The sequence below is a fragment of the Sphaeramia orbicularis genome, chromosome 19 (genome assembly GCF_902148855.1).
Source record: "Sphaeramia orbicularis chromosome 19, fSphaOr1.1, whole genome shotgun sequence".
Taxonomy (NCBI): Eukaryota; Metazoa; Chordata; class Actinopteri; order Kurtiformes; family Apogonidae; genus Sphaeramia; species Sphaeramia orbicularis.
In genome coordinates, this window is record NC_043975.1 from 23,817,485 (window position 1) to 23,832,814 (window position 15,330).

General features: G+C 38.4%; 1 protein-coding gene across 1 annotated transcript in view; it reads right to left on the reverse strand.

The window, feature by feature from the left end:
- Positions 1-218: 218 nt before the first annotated feature.
- cox10 (cytochrome c oxidase assembly factor heme A:farnesyltransferase COX10) overlaps positions 219-15,330 on the reverse strand; it is a 43,416-nt gene continuing 28,304 nt past the window's right edge. Inside the window, exons 5-7 of the mRNA XM_030122263.1 lie at positions 13,979-14,049; positions 7,744-7,976; positions 219-1,267 (exon numbers count right to left, since the gene is read on the reverse strand). Of these exons, the coding sequence (XP_029978123.1) occupies positions 837-1,267; positions 7,744-7,976; positions 13,979-14,049 (735 nt within the window). The 3' untranslated portion in view covers positions 219-836. The remainder of the gene's footprint in view (positions 1,268-7,743; positions 7,977-13,978; positions 14,050-15,330) is intronic.

A 15,330-nucleotide genomic window follows, 5' to 3' on the forward strand; every position in this document is an offset into this window, starting at 1 on the left:
TTAAAGCATCCCCTCACTAGAAACCATCTTGAGTTCAGCAGCTCCAGTATTTGGCGTTTGCATACTCTGGGCTGCTGGAGATGTTTATAATGAGATGACTAAGTACAAACCTTGTTATAATGTAGGTATTATTGAACACACAGTATTTGAAGGTGTTTTATGACATGAGTGGAGAGGACCTTTAAGTGGAAACAGCGAAGGAACAATGACACAAAGAGTAGAAGCAGAATATGTTTATTGTCAGAGAACATATGCCCTTGTGTTTCTTACAGAGGGAATGGTTCTCTTTGTTTTTGTGCCGGCAAACCGTGTTGAATTCAAGCGTTATGTAAATGAATAAGGACACATCAGAGCAAAGTACACTGAGGCTTACTGACTGTCGACTTACTGGGGTCCAGTGAATGTCCAGTGCAGACTCGCAGCTGCTTACATCCTTCCTATTTTCAAGTCATTGAAAAATAAACATAAATCCTTTGATTTACATAAAGAAAAGCCTTATTTTATTTTGCATTTATACAATGCAGTGGCGAATCTGTGAATCCATAGGAGCAATTAACACTGTACATTGTTACTTAATATCAGTAATGTACAACATAGAGGATCTGTTGGTGAGCTCGATAAATAAATACAGTATATATACAGGACGCACACACTTCGAAATGACTACAACCTCCTGTAATAATTCAGTGTTTTCTGTAATTTTTGATCCACGACAATTCCAGCTCGTTTTTGGGACTGCGGTGAGTTTCGATCAAACACAGGTTACACAATGTGTCCGACGAGCACCAGAGGGAGACTCTCAGAGGTCTGATTCTGTTGACGGACTTGGACAGGAGCTAGCTTTGCAGAGCGAGCGCAGAGGCAGCCGGAGGTAGAGCGGGGGTCTCCTGATCCCTGCGAGGCTTTTTACATGTGAGTGCCAGCAGCAGCAGCATGGGCAGGTGCCACAGGCTGCAGAAGAACAGCTTGCGGGCGCTGCTGCGGTCCCCCCGGCGGTAGAAGCGGAACGCCAGGTAGCTGATGTACAGGTTGATGGGTAAGGAGATGACGGGGAAAGTCCAGGTGGTGACGTCCAGCGCGGGCGCCAGCGTGGACAGGCCGATCAGACCCAGGCTGTGGCGCAGGGCCACGCGTTTACACAAGCCCGGGTGGGTGACAGACATCATGCGGTAGCCTCCTCTGGAGTAGTCCTCCCTCAAGTTCCAGCTGAGGGCGTTGAAGTGGGGGAACTGCCAGCTGTACAGGAAGGCACCCAGCAACAGAGCACCTACAGGCGGAAACAGGAGGAGAGTTAACCCTTTATCAGGCCAGCGACTGTTTTTGGTCATTTCCGCATATATTATAAGACAGTACAAACACGGTATTCGAAATCTCTCTGACGGGATATTTCAGAGACAATCTGACAGATTAGTGTTGTTAAATGACCCACATTTTTACTTTTAACCCTTTCATGCATGATGTCCACATTTGTGGACACATAGTTTAAGTTCACTTTCCAAAGGGATATAAAGGCAATATTCTCCAAACCACATGGGGGCAGTGTCTAGAGACCCCAAGAAATACAGTGAAAAAAAGTATCATCTTAGTTTCATAATTTAGACTGCTCTGTGATCTCATAAAGTTAACCTCCTAAAGACCCAGCTATGGGTTTTGAGTTTCACAGCTTTAATGGAAAAAAAAAACAAAAAACAAAAACTGTTAACCTCAAAGGACATTCCAGAAAAAAATTTAAAGATGCATCTGAAAAAACTGTTGCATCATAACGTTTCCAATCCAATACAGGCAATTATTTGATTAAAAAAATTGTACTTTCTGGGTCTCAGGAGCTCAAAAATCTTCTTAATAAAACCCTGTTTAAAAAAAAAAAAATTCAAAATGCATTTCAACTTTAGCCTAATTTTGAGTAATAAAATCAATCCAAAAAAAAAAAAAGTCTTGATACTTTTTTTCAGAACTCATGCATGAAAGGGTTAAATTCGTTTTTGCTTTAGTTGGACCAAAAGGGATTTTCCAAAACAAGGAGCTGCTTTATATTGAAATAAATGTTGGAATGGCAATTAAAGTCTGCTCTCTGATGGGACATTGCTGTGTTTTGACCCTGGCAGCAACAGTTCCAGTGAGGACAGTGAGTCAACAATCTCAGGTCCAGTGTGGTCTACAGGGTCTGTAAGGTCCACCTCTGCATGAACAGTGAGTGTACCTGCTTTGTTAGGTACCATGAAGTAATGGTACTAATGTAAGGAATGATGTTCAAAGGGATAATGTGGATGTTTACAGGGGTCTGGATCAGCACTTATGTTATTGTAATGCTCTAAAAGTGATGGTCTTTTCACCATACATGCATTTTATCTTGTACTGTTTTTATATATACTTCTTGGATTTTTGTTTTTTTTTGGCCACTTATGGGTAAGGAACCAAATATGGCAACTTCACTGACTTTGATTTTCTACACGACAATAATAAATTTAGAAATTTTTCACAAAAATCATAAAGTCTTGTTATATCCTCCAATAACACACAAAGGTTGAAATTTGGAATTCCAGAGTATTTCTATGAGTGAACTATACAGGGTTAACCCATAAAGACCCAGTGCTACTTTTGTGGCCGTTCCTAAATGAAATTTTCTCTATATCTAACTTTTCTTTCGTGATTTGTCACCATTTTTTATAATATTATCCTCTGTATTTTGCATTTTATCAATAAAATCAGGTATTTTCCTATATTTAATTTATTGTTCATGTAGATGTTCATAAAAGCTCAGATTAAAGTTGAGGGTTATTATATCAAAAACAGCAAAAACAGCAGAAAAAAGTGACTTTTTCAGTCAAATATATCATTAACTGAACATAAACCGAGTATTTCCGTCCACTGTCATTGATCTCCATGGGTTTTACAGGTGAATCAATGTTGTAGAAGATGACGTTTCCATGGTAACTATGGAGCCTCTGAACGTCCAAATAAGTCGTATCTGATGACCGTGAACAGATGATCCATAGATGCTTTTGGTCGGTGGTGGATGTTTGGGTCTTTATGGGTTAAGAGGGTGGCTCAACATGTCTGCAGGTTCTATGTTAATCTAACTCTAGACTTTCCTTCAGTGAGCTTCTTTTAAACAATTCTAGCATGGAAATAATGTTCAACTCATTACTGTCACGACTTAAAGAACATTTCAGAACAAATAATTGATAATAGTCCACGATGCAAAGGAAAAGGTATTCATATTTTCAAATAAATAATGACTTCAACACTATCTCCTGAACTTTACAGTGATGGAAAATAGTTTTTGAACTTTTCCACTCTACTATAAATATGTATATAGTCATTAGAGTTTTATTACCTATTACTATTATTATTTATTTTATATTGTTTGTCTCGCACTATCTTCATGCATGCCCATTTTTTCTTGCACTTTATTCTGTTGCTGCCTTGACCATTGAATGTGGGACCAATAGAATCTAATCTAATCTAATCTAATCTAATCTAATTTATTATAGTTTTCAAGATGTGATACAGATCATATTGTATATTGAGTATTTTCTGATTAAGACATGTTGGATATTGGATATACTGATATTTATTTCGGTATTAACACTTATGTTTGCATCAATATGATCATGTTTCACCATAAATATACAGTGGTGGATAAATGGTTTTGGACATTTAGACAAGTATTGTTCCGTTCTCCAAACCCACATTCTCCCTTCTGCACATGCTCTGTTCCACTGAGGTCAAAACTGGATGTTTCAGCAAAATAATGAAACATGTTGAAACCTGTTTTATTTTCTCTTAACAATAAAAGGAAAAAATCATCTGCGTTGTTTGTCTGTTTGATGCAGCCACACCTTTTGAAACAGAAAAACAAAATCTGCAAACATGACAATATTTGGAATTGTGTAAAATTTTAAGGGAGTCCAGCAATTTTTTTCCCCTCTACTGTACTCTTAAAAAATAAAATCCATTTTTAATAAAAACAAACATTGTCACACAACAAATTATAGTTCTTTTTTTCACCTCCTTTGATACATTTAGAGCCATTTCATGACATTTTCTACCTTTTATTGTAATGTGTTTTAACTCAACGTGTCTTGCAAATCTTTAGTTTTCTGTTTCCTTGGCCTTCTTCCAGTCAAAGTAGTTTTACATCACAAACAAAAGTCAGCTAAAATAAACCACTTTGGAAAATATCAAGTTGTCCGTTCATAACACAGGACATTAACAGGAAACAATACAGTGGTGTAATGTTATATTAAGATTGTCAGCATTATTAGATATAAAGCACATGTAGTCCCTTGGCATCAATCAATAAGACACAGTCGTCAATATTATCTGTACTATTTGTCTGGTGTCGTACATGCATCATAGTTTAGCATCCATCTCTAACCACACATAATGTAAATGTGGCTTAGCCTTTTCCCTCTACATATTATTTTAACAATTACTGTCTCAGATCTAAAAGCCAGTGTGTAGTTGATCATCTTTACTGTTTCCCTCTTTTCAGAAGTCTACATGGTTTTAATTAGTGTCAAATTTGAGCGTCCAAATAAATCAAACCAGAAGAACAAGTGTACTGACTACAAGGAATTCAAGTTATTTTTTTTCTACTCCCCCACAACATAATCCTTTATTTCGGTGACATTTGGCTTGTGTTTCCTCTTGTGTCGTGGTGACAAACAAAACAGCACAGGAGTGAGTCACAAACATGCAACAGAAAAGCAGCTGGCTTTGCTCCGTTTTGTTTTTCTTTCCCATCTTTGACAAAGTTAACAAATTGGAATGGTTTTAATATACAAGGTTCACACACATTTTTTGAGGACAAATTCAAGCACTTTTCAAGCACTTTTAACCCTTAGGGGTCCACAGTCACAGCCCTGTGACGGAATCACATGACGTTTTCAACACGTAGCGTCGGAAGTCAGTCACGTAGACCACTGGGACAACTGCATTCGAAAGTGTGGGCTAGAAACACTCTCCCACTTTTGCTTTTGATATTAATAGAGCAAATACAACTGGAGATCTGATGTTTTGAAACTGGAGCAAACAAACGTGAGTAAAAGTATATAAATGAGGTGGGGTGGGCGTTATATTTCTGACCATATCTTCATAATTTTTTGTCCTTTTTCAAAACAGAAAAAAATGATCTGCGGATTCTAATTGACAGACTGGATTAGCATTGCAGGTAAGGAGGTGGGGGTGAGAAAACGCCTGTGTAAAAATTACGTCAAATATTAGCGTATGGCTTTAATTTATTACAATTTTGATTTTATATACCTAGTTGGAACCAATATTCACTATTAAAGTCTTTGAAAAGGTTTGTTAAGCATCTGTGTTATTTATGCAATAAATTATACATTTTTCAAATCGGATTTTATATATATTTTGTGTTTTTTGGCCTTCTGTGTTGATATAGTAGGTTAAAGCAAAAAAATAATAGGCAGATGATATAGATGTTGTCCTGAAAAAAAAACAAAAAAAAAACAAACATGCATATAGTAAACTTATCTTTATATAGTATATAAAGGCAAAATGAAAAGCACTCAAAAAAAGGCCAACATAGGCTCAGACCCCTAAGGGTTAAGGGTCTTTTTCAAATTTTTCCAGCACAGCACCTTATCGCTGGACTAAAATACACATCTACAGGAATACATCTAATTTTTTATCACAATGATGTACATAGTATTTCGCTATAAACATTTAAAACGATGTTTTATAATAGCAAAAAGTTTAGAAATTCAAGGAGAACACAAAGTTTTATCCAAAAAAAGGGAAGCCACTTTATGTTCTTCAGGTACACTTGCACTGAGACAAAGACTAAGATAAAACTGTACCTGGAGTCAACGTGAGAGCACCTGGGAATTTTCTTTTGTGACACTAAGTTTTATTTTTCAAAATGTATCACCTCTCTGTAAGTAGCTTTGGCTTGGCATCTAACCTGGCAGTTAATACAGGGTTCCTACAGGTTTCTACATGTTAAATTTAAGACTTTTTTAAGGCTAATTAGAACAGAATTTAATGCCCATTTCACAGCCAAACTGGCAAAAAATTCGTGACTCGTAGAATTTAGGAAAATGTATTTATTTATTCAAACACCTTGATTCCCACTGTTCTGAGTCATTTTTTTAAAATTAGGTTTTAATCTGTGGTCTTTTCTTTAAAATCAGTGCGTGTTGTGTCTTATTGTTTTATGCATATTTATGGTATTTGATTAAAATGTGCTATCTTATAATTTAATCATGCTTTTAGATGTAAAGCACTTTGGCCTTCGTTATGTTGTTGTAAAGTGCTATATAAATAAACTTTGATTGATTGATTTCTCATCGGGGGCGGTAAAGTTAGTGATTATTGGTTCCTAATTTCAATATAATATTGTCAGGTTGGAATGGGTGGAACTGAGTAGGCTAACGTTACTTTCTTTGCAGCTTGAACATTTAACAGACATATTTAAACACAAGTTAAGAACAAGTTTATGGCAACGCAACTTAAGACCTACCATATCAAATTTAATACCTTTGAAAGACTTTTTTAAGGTATTAAAGCTATACCTACCGATGTGGCATTTCTCACAGCACTTAGTAAAAGTTTGAACATGAACAACCCGCCTCTTTCCAAAGCCCCGCCCCCTTCCCTCTGCCTGAGCTCTGAGGCTCCTCCTCCTCTCTTCTCCTCTCATCTGATGCGCAATGGAAACGGAGGAGGAAGCAGAGGCGGAGGTCCGGTCCGTTTTGGCGTGTCCGCGGACCCCTCCCTCAGTAATCAGATGCCTCATGCACCTGCCGCGGGCCCGCGGCTCCTGTTCCATCAGTAGACCTGGTCTGTGCAGTACTGGGTCACTGTCTTCACTGCAGTGCCCAGGGGATGGGCGCGCGCACTGTGAACACGCGGCCTCGCGAATTTTCCGTGGACATTTGAGGTTTCATAGTCCATACAATTATCATCCTACATCATCTTACATTGTGTAACACCATGTACATGTATCTGTATGAGTCCCACCGTCATAAAAGCTGAGCTTTATGCAGACCTGTTCAGTCCAGCACAGCTGACTTCCAGACTTTTATCTCCATCCTTCATTCATCAGACTCCCGTTTGTGCCCCTCAGTTGTTGTTTCTGTTAATAAATCAGTTTTTTCCCTTCCATATGTGCATGTCAGTTCTATCCAAACACATCCTAGACAGTAGACTGTGGTCAGTGACAGGAGAAGCAGTGCCAGTGAAGTGTCAGATTCAGCGGTACACATATCGGATGTGAGACGGCGATAATGGATCGGATGCTGGACGGCCGTAATGGATGATTGACAGGAGGCTCAGTCAGGTTCGGCCAATTATTTTATTTGGACCGACTAAAATGATTGGTCAGACTTTTATCAGAAATATATGAGAATTAAACATTTTTGAGTTTCAATACCTGGCGGATTTCTTTTACATTTTAGTTTGACACACACTTATTAGGAGCATTTTAAGATGACAAAAGAAAAGTGTAAAAATGCCACATCATACGGTAGAGCTTTAAATGCAGATTTGTTAATTCAAGACTTTTAAGACTTTTAAGACCCTGCGGGAACCCTGTAATATTAAAAATAAATAAATCACATAATTGCAAGCACTTCCAAGCACTTAAACTGAAATTCATGCACTCTTCAGACCTTGAAAACACAACATTGACATTCAAACATTTTTACGGATTTCAAGCACACGTACAAACCCTGAATAGAATTACATTTTGTGTACCAGAATAGTAAGATGACATACCTGGTTCCAGAGCACCCGTAGCTGCCGTCCAGCCCATTATTGGGGGGATAGCACCCACCACCGCCCCCACCCAGGTGTTGGTGATGCTCAGCCGCTTGAGTGGCGTGTAGCAGCAGGTGTACAGGAAGATGTTGAGGGCACCCAGGACGCCGGTCAACGGGTTCACAGCCAGAGTGAGCAGGGTGACGCCGGGAACTCCACAGGCCAGAGCAAAGGACACAGCGTGGAGGGGGCTGGAACAAAAAGGAAAAAACAGATTAGTCTTAAGAGGAAAAGGGAACGGATGTGAATGAGTGGATGCAGCTCAATGTAAGGAGCATGTGGATATAAAGAACCTCAATGTGAGATAGGCCATTAGATTAAAAAATACAGCATAAAATTAACATTAAGGTAGGAAACACTGAGGAAAAAAAACAGCTTTCAGATAGTGTTGTCATCTGTAAAAATTTCACCATTGCAACACCACCATTTTTGTACCCACCATGAGTTTTACTGTCAGAATAGAATAGAATAGACATTGTTAAATTTAGAACAAATCTGTGGGTGCTCCCCACAGCAGTATAGGATTTATAAATGGAAAAGACAAAAACAAATGTATAAATACACGATAATAAAAAATGTTGAAATTTAAATACGCTGTTTAACTTGGTGAAAAATGTTGAATCATATTGTGATTATTGTTCATATATACTCTTATATACTGTGTTTTGTGGTTGCAATAAACAAATGTCTACCTGGTTGATCATCAGGGGAAATGCACAAATTACAGCTCATTGGGAAACGTGTATTTTTCTGCTGTTAAACATAGAGCCTAAAGTACCATTAAAAAAAAAAAAATACAAAAAACCCCTTAATTCTGTATGTTTGTATATCTGATGTCATGTTTATTTGTTCTATATCTCTGTCACCTGGTCTACACACCATAGTCATGTGACCATATACTGCGTAGTGCACATAACAGAACAGAGAATGTCACAGTCACACATGGACATTTCGTTTTATTGAATTGCAATTAATTGTTATGTAATTGTAGAGGCTGACATTGCAGCTGTGACTGGGTTCACTGGGTTGTTCACTGCGTTGACACCTAAAAATGAGGACCACATACACTGATAAAATGTGGAATAAAATGTGCTGGTTCAGCAAAGACAAAAGTCACCACAGTGCATTGGGAACGATGGAAGAATCAAGTTTTGCGGGACTGTGAGCACACGAGATAAGGCAATGATAGCTTCATATTTTCAACACATACACACACACACACACACATATCCACACACAAACACACACACACAGCCCCGTGAGGCCACACACTGACAGTCAGCAGAGCATGGCTGAGTCTCAGAACGGGAGGCTTAGAGGAAGCTCATCTGATAAGAGTTTGTTGAGGATAAAAGTAGCCTTGCAAGATGAAGAGCATGTGCACACGCCAGAGATCAAAACTAGCTGAAGAAAACCACTGCGGCTCAGGCTTTTAACCAGATGAAGACTTCCTCCTCCTCCTCCTCCTCCATGTCTTGCTCCACCTCCTCCTCCCCCTCATCTCTTATTGAAAGCAGTGATGGTAAAGTCTGGATCAAATTCAACAGTAAATGCACCATAAATTAAAGAGAGGTTAGATGAAAATCTTGACCAAACACAGGCCTTTTCTTCAAAAAGCAAACAGTGCTTTTATTTCGGTGGTGTGGCTAAGCAGGGAGATGGGTGCATTAATGTGATTAGTGGTGTTATGTCTGTTTTATGTGGGCTGAGGTGGGGCCAGGCAGGCTGCATAGGGGCCGTCTATAGTCTGGCGGTGGCTTCCTAAGTGGGGGGTCAGCGTGCCGAGTACGTCACATGGCCTGAGGTGGGTTTACTGTCCTCTGACGCAGCCGCAGTCATAACGTCAGGTGGGTAATGTCAACACAGAAAGCCCACAACACGACAATCTGGGTAGACCACAGTTAAGGTCAGGGCTTCCAGAAATATGAAGCATTTAATAAAGTGATGAAACATTTTCATTGTCCATTAGCATTTGTTACAACTTAGCTTTTTGTTCTCTTTTTATTTAGTTTTTACCAACTTTTAAAGGGGCTGTTTCTAGTATTGATGTTCCGAACACTTAACAGCAGGAAAAAGTTGAGTATTTGAACACTTACGACTAGGCCTACCTGCAAATGTATCAACAGACTGCATCACTCATTGAATAAAGTATAAAGCTCTTTGTTTAATGCTACATATATGTGAAATATGGTACTATTAAGTTTTCTCCTTAAATAAAAAAAACCTCTAAGTCAGTCAAAGATACTAGTGTTTTATAATCTTCACGAAGGTAAAGTGGGGTACACGCATAAGGATTTTCTAAATCTGAAGAGATTTTTTTTAAATCTGTTACAGACCCCACACATGAAGATAAAAAAATCAGGCATTGAACAGTTTTGATTGTACTGTGTGTGGTGTGCCCCGATAACCTCAACACAGCACACCACACACATAATGATTCTGTCCCACCACCGATCTAGAATCTAGTCCTCCAAGCCAGGAATCTCATGTGATCAAATGTGATCTACCAAAAACGAAGAAGAAACATAGCAACAACCAGAAAACACAACATGCAACATGGAAGAGGACATACAAGAGGAGGGAATGATGGTATTCTTGCGACTATTTTGGACGAAAAAATCCTGAATTTCTGAGGTCCACTGAATTGTATGTTTCACGTTCGCCATGCTTGCTTTTATTTATGCCTGCGTCCTTGTTCCCCAATCAGCTCGCTTCTTGATTGGATACATTCCATTCCACGTCACAATTCACGGAGTCATGAGTTGGGAGTAGTCGGCTTTCCCCACACACATGAAGATTTTTGATCATAAATATTGAACAAGTTTAAAATTTACGATTGTCGTCCCGACCTGTTTCGGAGTCAATTATCTGGACAAATTCACTCTCAACACACCTCAGACCACAGGATAGTCTTATAGGATAATCTTATGAGACATAAAATAATCTGGCGTTTGCCATCCTTGGTCAGGAAGGGGGAAAAATCAGGACAAAAACAGCCTGATCATCGTTATGTGTGTACCCCGCTTTACTATTTAAGCTAATATTTTACATTATAGCTGTGTTAAATTACCTCAATTTTTAAACAGAAAACAGCCACAGTAAAACCATCAATCACCTCAGTTTTCTGTACTTTCTGTGTCAGTAGCTCCACTACAGGTCTGGAATCATCCAAACAAGGTCCAAACTGTTACAGTTTAGTCTGAACCTTGGATCAACAAACAGCAGCTTAGCAAAGATAGGCCTAATAACATCCCATAATAACTTTGTATCTTCATAAACCTCATAATCAAACTCACTTGTGTAGAAAAAACTGCCATTCAAACTCCATTCTTTTCATTTAGAGCTGTGTTCAGTGGAGAAAACAACAGTGTTTGTAGCTTTTATCACTTTCTTTGAGTTGTTTCTTCATGGTTCTCATCCCATTTCATCATTTTCTAATACTTTCGTCAAAGGCCTTGCGACAATAGCTTTCCTCATCATGGGAGACCAGCAGAGTGACTCACTACACCCTCTAGTGGCCACATAAATCAACATAAGAGCTCTTCATTTTTAACACTGTAATGATAATTTTAGGTCATAGTTGAATATTTTTAAGTAGAAACACTAGATATATAGTCGCGGAAAAAAATATTAGACCATCAAAAGTCATCAAAAACAATGTTTATGCAATCAAGTACTAACTCTTGTGTGTACCTTGTGACTAAAACAGAAAAGAAAACATGGAATGCCTAAAAGCACTGTTTTTGGCAGTACAATGATGATTTTGGTTATTATCAAGAAAACCATGGAAAATGGCTAGTTATCAGCTCTGAAATTAAACTCTTATGAGCTATTTTTGTTGTTATCATTATATTTGTCCAAACAAATGTACCTTTAGTTGTACCAGGCATTAAAATGAACAAGAAAATGAAGAAAACAAGGGTGGTCTAATTATTTTTTTCTGTGACTGTATCTCCCATTAAAAGCAGCTTTGCTTGCTTAGTTTTCATTTTTGATAATGCTTAGATTTAGTTTTGTTTTTAAAAGTTGTATTTTTTGGAAAGTGTGGTATTTGTAAGGAGTTCATACAAAAAGGTACATTTAAATAATTATACCTTTGGAAGAAAAATAATAATTCAGGACTGATGAACAACCTTCCAAACTAAAAAGTGTCCATGTGTTTTACTGCTACAAAGTTTACAAACTAAACTGACCAAGTGGAAAACTACAAACATTTTCTCTCAATTTTCTTTCTACTCAAGCTAAGCCTAGTGAGGTCAAAACAACCTAGTCAAACTACAAGTGACAGAAATCTCTACATATGTCCCCACCTTAAGGGGATTTCAAAGCGAACTAATGTGCTCCTTCTATTACCGAGATGTGAGCTATCATGGAAGACTCTGCAAACCACAACAAAGGAAGGAGACTCTTCAACATTTCACAGAGAAACATAAAGGAACAATAAAGGTAGGGAGGTGCCACAATATAGTCTTCTTGATATAAGATGACAAACTCTTTCCGAGACAGACAACATATGGGGCAGATAAACTCCTTAAAGACAGACGCAAACATCCTTGGGCATATACAAAGCATCCCTCTAAAGACAGCGTGTAAAATGTGTCAAACATGTCCTTGTGACGGTTTGTTTGAAAGGCCAGTACCATGTCCCATCTGCTATCTGTCTCTGCACAGAGCCAGTTTTAAAACGTGTCTTACCAGCAGACAAACACACACCTCCTCTTGTCAGAGACAGGCTAAAAGCTTGAGAAAAGACGCTATGTTTAGAGAGCGAAGGAACATCTTCAATCAACAGCTCACTGGCAAAAGAAGCCATTTTTAAACAGTGCGTCAATGGGAAATTCCTCAAACTGGGAGGAGATTGCTAAAGGTCAGCGTCCACAATTTCAACCATAATGTACCTATACTGATTTTATTGTGCAAGAGAAGTATTCAGCCTCCACTAGTTGCAGTGTATGTGCTTCACATAGATAAAACTGGTACTGGAAGGTCTTGGCTTCTCTTAAAGCGGCACCGTATTTGCCTTTGCTATCACCTCCCTCTTTTTTGTGCACTGCTAGGGTAAGATCTTGTGTTCTTTTGGGAATTGGTGGGTAGTGGGTGATCTAGCTCCCCGGATAGATCGTTAAATGGAGCGTTTTCAGGTGGAAGACACTTAAAACCATGACGGAATGCCTTAGTTTGATGCAGATGGAAAGGACATAACATTATATTACCCCCAGGATTCCAGGGAAAAAAACTAATATTCAGTGATTTTGGTTTTTTTTACAAAATTATATTGTATTTTTTACTTTGTGTGTAAAAATGCAAAAATTATGAAAAAGAAAACTAAAGATACACATTGTTGTGTACAGTGTGTGTGGAAATTGCTAAAATGTGACATTGATATAAAAAAAGCAGCATTGTTCAGGTACCATAAAGTATCTATGCTAGGATTAGACACTTTTTTAACAATACCCAATCCAAAGCAGAGTATGAGTGAAGAGCCAAATGCAAAGGAGGCAGTTTCCTAGCACTCACAGTTGGTACAGCAGATACGGTTGGTTTTTTGGTTTGTGCATCACTGAGTCTGTGTATCTGCCTGCTGCTAACATTTGGCAGTTGCTCAAGAGGGCATGTAAAGATGAGGCTATCCTGTTGCTCTACTCAGTTTGTCGGAGCGTGGCCAAGCAAGAAGTTCACTGAGCCTCAATACAAAGGTTATCTGACATCTAAAGAGTGAAGCTAGCAAAGTAGGGGTGGTCCGGTAAACTACACCCTAACCCCGACCTGCTTCCTCTCAACAAGCTACGAAGCTCACATTACATCTGACAGGTGTAAAGTGGAGAATTTCTAGTGCTGGTATGCATTTCTTTTATTGGCAGGTACAGTCTCTGGCTGCTTTGCTCTTATCTAAGGTGTAATTTTTCATTAGAACATTGGTAGAAAAAAAGAGACAATACTATTCACAGGAAACAAGGTTCTTCAGTGAGACAATGAAAGGATACAGTTCAGTTCCAGATACACCAATCATTTGCATAAAGGATAGTGTGTATTTGGCACCGGCTCTGTTACAGGACACAATCGGCATGTCTAATTCTACACTGAACTCTACACAAACCTGCCTTCACTCTTTGAACATTCTCCTTAGGCATAGTTTTTGCAGAAGTAAAGATGTTACTTGAGTTCTTCCAAAGCAGAAAAGTATAAACTGTACCTGATCTGTCCTCTGACGAGTGGACGATTCTTGGTGCGGTTCATGTTGGAGTCAAAGGGCACCTCAAAGTACTGTGGAGACACAAGGGAGAGTGGGTTACTAATGCAGGTGGAACACAAAGCAACACGGTGACACCTAAACCAATGGAAAAGTACATTTAGATGCAAAAAGAGGGGTTCCTGCAGGCTTCAGCAAGTTCATTTCAAGACATTTTGAGACAACTGACTGCTTTACGACCCATTTCACCATCTATTTTGTTTGGGCTGGACTTTTACTCCTGATGTGAATACTGACCATACTGTGGGAGGCAGGTATTTACTTTATTTTCTAGTGGTTGTTTTTCTGATTCTTTCCTGTGACTGTTGATACTAAAGTTGAGTGTTTCAAACAAAAACTCCACAGGTTTCAATTTCATGATTTCACATTAAATCACTATATAATTAGTAATCAGACAATAAAAACTATGTCCCACAAACCATTGTGGTCGCATCACTGTCACATCTTGGATAAACACATTATATTCAGTTTCAAGTGATTCCAACCTGAGGCTAATTTTTTAAGGTTTCCATGGTCCCCCCCCCAACTGAGTGAATTTGTTTCAACATACACACACAGGGCTCAGTAAATACAAAGTGCAGCACTGCAATTTCGACAATCAGCCTTCTTTATTAAACCAGCAAAACTATGGACCTACTACTAACTGAGATGAAAGTAGCACACAATTTTAATCAGTTAAATTAACATGATATTATGGTAAAACATTATATTATATGAATAATATTCTTATAAAGATGTTTTCATGACACGTAATGTATTTATACATCAAATACAATATAGGCAAGTCCCTTTGAGAGTTTATTTACCCCCCCCCCCTTTTTTTTTTTTTTTAAATATACAAACATTAAAATTCATGTTTTGCTGCATACATTTAATATAGTGCATCTGATATATAATTGTATGGATTGCAGGTCCAGTGCTATTGTGCTGTTCATGTCAAAGAAATAAATCCCATCTAGTCAAGCTAACATTAAATCCAATAAATTTTTAAGAACATGACATGAGGCTAAATGTTCAGATTATTTGACAGAAGATATTTAGGAACCTGTCCAGGCCTTTTTTCATCTAACTCATTGCAAATACACTCATTCAGTGATATGTCAAACCTTTCAAAGACAGTCTCATCTTGTTCGTTTAAAATGACTTGCAGTGTAGAATTGTTTTAGCTGCACAATGGTGCACTTCCACCCTGTCTGCCTCTCTTGGGCATTTCCACTGAACATCTGGAGAGACGAGTGTGAGTGGAGCTGCTTAAGGCCTGGTCACAGCAAAACCTCTGAACCGATGGCTTGCCC